General features: G+C 32.3%; 1 protein-coding gene across 1 annotated transcript; it reads left to right on the top strand.

Annotated features, from left to right (window-relative positions):
- Nucleotides 1–1,179: 1,179 nt before the first annotated feature.
- LOC124355506 (glycine-rich cell wall structural protein-like) lies at nt 1,180–4,558 on the top strand. Its single transcript, XM_046806669.1, has 2 exons — nt 1,180–1,285; nt 4,149–4,558. The coding sequence occupies exons 1-2, from the start codon at nt 1,265–1,267 to the stop codon at nt 4,374–4,376; spliced, it is 249 nt and encodes an 82-aa protein (XP_046662625.1). The 5' UTR covers nt 1,180–1,264; the 3' UTR covers nt 4,377–4,558.

Below are 4,558 nucleotides of genomic sequence, written 5' to 3'. Positions count from 1 at the left end.
TGAATTAATTTGCTGACAAGACAGAGTATACCTGTACTTATGATTCATACTTCGCAGAGGGTACAACCTACACATGAACATATACTAATAATATGTATTGTACATTCTTTGACCATAATAATTAACTAATGCAGTATACCCATTAATGTTAAACTATCGAATGTATTAGTTACTATGATGTTAATTTTTAAATCTGAAAGTTTCCTTTCGTTGCTTATGAAACATTACAAATTATATTTAGTGAGCCTGCAACAAGGAAAGTCTTATCATATATAACTTTAGAATTAATTGAATTGTGTAATACAAGTGCCTATTAAAATTTTGGGATCGGTTTTAAAATTGGTGTGGTACTGTCTTTGAGCAGCTTTTGTTTCGTAAAATTAAAATTATTCTTTACCTTGTAGTTCCTTGATTTTGTATTTTGATGTACAAGAATTGCAAAATCTTCAGAAAGTTCGATTTGCTGTGGAGCGCCATTTTAGTTAACTAAATCTACACAGTTCCAGTTTCAATAAAATGAAAAATCTCAAGTTTGTAACAGTGTTGGCATTGTTTTGAACCGGAGAAACCTTAGAGGATCATTATTTTATTTGAGTAAATGATTTGAAAGAGGTACTTCTGACTTGACATCTACAGAAAAATAATTAAATTTAATTGAGTTCTCATTAGCCACTTGTCATTGTGCGGCTTTCTCACATTGAATAACGAATATACAATGTATAACAATATTGAATAAATTACATATTTAGAAAATAGATTTTTACAACTTTGCAAATAAACAAGTAAATTAGCGATGGACGGCAAGTGCAAACTGTACTAAGCATTAAGTAATGTCCCTCTTTCCTCATCCGCGGTAATAAAGGGTAATAACATATTTTACGAGTGCCATTGAATTAATCAACGAGGAAAACTCGGACTTGCCTCGTTTCGAAATGAAATCCAAACGGAATAGAAATTTGCGGTAATTGGCGGGAAAGGTGATGTCCATGGGCAGTGTTCAGGCCTCGAGCAGGTTAGGCTCGTCACCGAGCTAGGTGCCAAAACTGGCTTCTGGGGGATTACCGAGCGGTGGAGAGTTCGCTAACCTAACCCAGTTGCTTCCGATAAACAAAGCTCCCAAACAGGTATCATTGGAGTAGGTCGGGGGAGGGGAGAGCGGGGGAGTGGAAGGTTTCAACTATATAATGTAAAACGGCCACTCAGCTGTTAAGTCTACGGAGTTCTGCTATCAGAGTCTAGTGCGCTGCAACTACCAAGCTTCACTATGGTTAAGGTTTACTTGTTGGTGAGTTTTAAATTTTATTTTTAGGCATTACACTAGTTAGAGAGTTAAAAAATTATAAATAATAGAAGGTTAACGGTTTTTCTCATTTTTATTTACTTTCAAATGTGTACAGTAAAATTATTTATTCAGACCGTCAGTTTTTGCATTGCTAAAAATTATTTGGAAGTCGAAGCTAAATTTTTGGTACAACTAATAGGACATTTCTAAGAGCCTCTGAGAGCAAATATTTAAGTTAGCCACCACACAGACAGATCTTAAGAATCCAATATATTAATATTAATTCTTAAGCGCATTCATGAATAGGCTGTACTGGCAGCAATTTTGACTTTTTCTGTTAAGGACAATAATAAACTTTAAGGCTTTTATACTCTACTTTTTGAACAAGAACTTTGCAACATGTCTCTATTTATACATATCTTAGCCTAATTCAGTTTTTCCAATAATATTGCTTATTATTGAATAAAAGTAGTTATAATTTTAAAAATTAACTTTCATTAAGGAAAAATATACCTCTAAGAGCATTTTACGAACATCTTACGAACACCAAAGTACAAAAACAAGACAAAAAGTAATTTAAATGTTAACAAGAGACTCTTTACAGAACAAACAGATATTAATATTCACAAAGATACTGCTAATAGGGAGTTAATAATAAATAATGTATGTAGATATATTAAAAAATAAATATATTTCAACTAATGAAATTTTAAACAAATCTGTATTACGTAGCAATAAATAACCAAATTATGTTATATAATTACATTTTGTGTAATCTTTTTTGTCTCATTGACATATTAATGCCGTAAATTTAATAGTGTGAGTTGAAGGTTACAAAATAGGGCCCTTTTAAGTTTTCTTTGTCTTAACTACTACTAGGCATTTTCAGAATGCATATACTTTTCTTATAATTAACTGACTAGACTATATAAAATAACTACTCAATGTTTTACGTTATTGACCAAAACAAGACCTCGAAAATGATTTATTGTAAATTATTGAAATATAAATTGTAACTATATGATAAATAAATTATATCACAGTGTATAATGTTAATCTCATTACATTAAATTTAGTTTAGTTTATGATGTATAATTTGCAATGATTTAAACTGATTATTTTTCCACATAAAATACAATTTAGATAAATGTTACAGTTTAGTAACAGCCATAATAACAAATAGCATTTAAAAATTAATTGTAGCCACATCACATACATATTTATCACAATATATAATTGGAATGAAATTAATATTAATATTTTATATTTTTGGGGAAAGATCTGTATATCAATGTAAAATAATGTAAATATAAAAAATTGTGTCTATATTAATATTACATCTCATTGCTACTTTCGAAATTAATCTTTTGATACGGAGCTTAGCAACAAAACTTTCGAGGCGATTGAGTATGAAGGATACTTTTCATTGCGATGCAAAAAAACTCATAAAATATTTTACAAGCTAGCTGACGTGTCACAGCCATCAATTAATATTATTCTTCCATAAAGATACGTAACATTATTTTTAATTAATTTTGGTGTTAAAAGTAGATTGAACATAGGACTGTCAACACAATCACAACTGTTAACACACGGAAGAAGATGTTTACATAGGAATAGTAATGTTGGGTGAGAGAGAAAATCAGCTGAATTAGCTACAAGGGAAACGATGACTTTTCAGATCTCAGCTATATCGGAAAGTATCCCTTTACCACTCAGAGTAACGAAAAAGATTGTATTGATAGTGTGGAAATTCTGTTAAGTTTGCGTTTACATCTTTCCTCTTGATTATGTTTTTAGTAATGTTTAAAACTTCTTTACATAAAATATTGTTTAGTTTGTGTAAAACAATGTGCGGAAATATATTATATCTAATATTAGTTTTTGTCTGGAATATATTAACAGGATAGCATGATTGACTTATAATTGGTCAGGAGATAACACAAATAAAAATATTCCCGTAGTAGTTATCTATTACCACATTATTACAAACTTAGAATGATTTGATTGATAATACAATGGGATTTTAATGTGAATTATAAGCGACTGGGACATTCACAATGATGAAGATAGGTACGACGTCTTTAACGACTTCCCTTAAAAACCTAACTGATTCAGATTTATTTTAACACCATTTTCTGCTCTACCATTTCATAGTTTGTAGTCAAACTCTGTTGTGCTTAGTTTCAAGCCACCGCGAATGTAATCATTAAATACTAGCTATGTTGGTGGTCGTTGAGTGTATTATTTCAAATTTAAAAAATCGAATTTTTTCAGTTCTGGATTTTAACTTCTGTAGTGATGAGTGCATATTTTCAACACATTACATCCACACGTCTCCTTCAACTGTAGAGTAGGTCTCTCTCCCGCAAAAGTCAACCCCCTCAGTAAAATCATATGCTGGTAATTATGCTGAAGAGCTAAATATGAATTATTTCTTTGCAGCTAATACAGCTAAGTCTCTTAATGCATACTTCAAACTACAGCTGATAATTTATTGGGTAATTGTAAATCTGTTTGTGTTTATTAAACATAGAATCAAACAGCTTTGTTATAAACTGTATATATTATATGGCAGTGTTGTGACACATAGATCTCTGATCACCACATTGGTTCTGGGTCTTTTTTTAACAGTGACACATTTGTAATCTTTTCCTCTGTGTATCTAATTGTATCTTTTAAGGTAAATTGTACACAAATTTATAAATAAAGTTAATTGTAAAATAAGTTTTATAAATAAAAAAAAGTAACTCACTCAACTCTTGTCACTCAGTTGAAACTCCTAACACTGAAATCATGAGTGGACTCCTAGTTCTCTTCATCCCTTTGCCTCTCTTATCAGCATTAACAATGGTCATGGTTACAGGTGGCTCTTATCTTGGCAGCATTCGCCTTGTCAATGGCAGATCCTGCACCCGAGCCCGAGCCCCAGTACCATGGTGGGTATGGCGGACACGGAGGACACCATCACGGTCACGGTGGAGGTCATGGACACGGTCACGGTCACGGGGGTTACGGTCACGGTGGACACGGTCACGGTCACGGTGGACACCATGGTCACGGAGGTTACGGCCATGGTCACCACCACGGATAGAAAGAACTCACCCCTGTCTACAGCTGTTGTGATAACCCTCCTCTCACTCATCCAAACCTGTATACCAGTAAAATAGAAGTACCAAATGTCTGCCCATATCATCCATATATTGTTTATGTTAGTATTTATTATCATTATATTTTGTTGTGTAAATATTAGTAAATAAAGGTGATCTACTGTTA

The sequence above is a fragment of the Homalodisca vitripennis genome, chromosome 2, assembly GCF_021130785.1.
Source record: "Homalodisca vitripennis isolate AUS2020 chromosome 2, UT_GWSS_2.1, whole genome shotgun sequence".
NCBI lineage: Eukaryota > Metazoa > Arthropoda > Insecta > Hemiptera > Cicadellidae > Homalodisca > Homalodisca vitripennis.
Note: the sequence above shows the minus strand (reverse complement) of the source record. Positions and strands in the feature narration are given on the sequence as shown.

Coding starts and splice junctions, on each gene's coding strand:
- LOC124355506 (XM_046806669.1), top strand. CDS start 1,265: ATGGTTAAGGTTTACTTGTTG. Junction 1,286..4,148: donor TGGTTAAGGTTTACTTGTTG/GTGAGTTTTAAA, acceptor TCATGGTTACAG/GTGGCTCTTATCTTGGCAGC.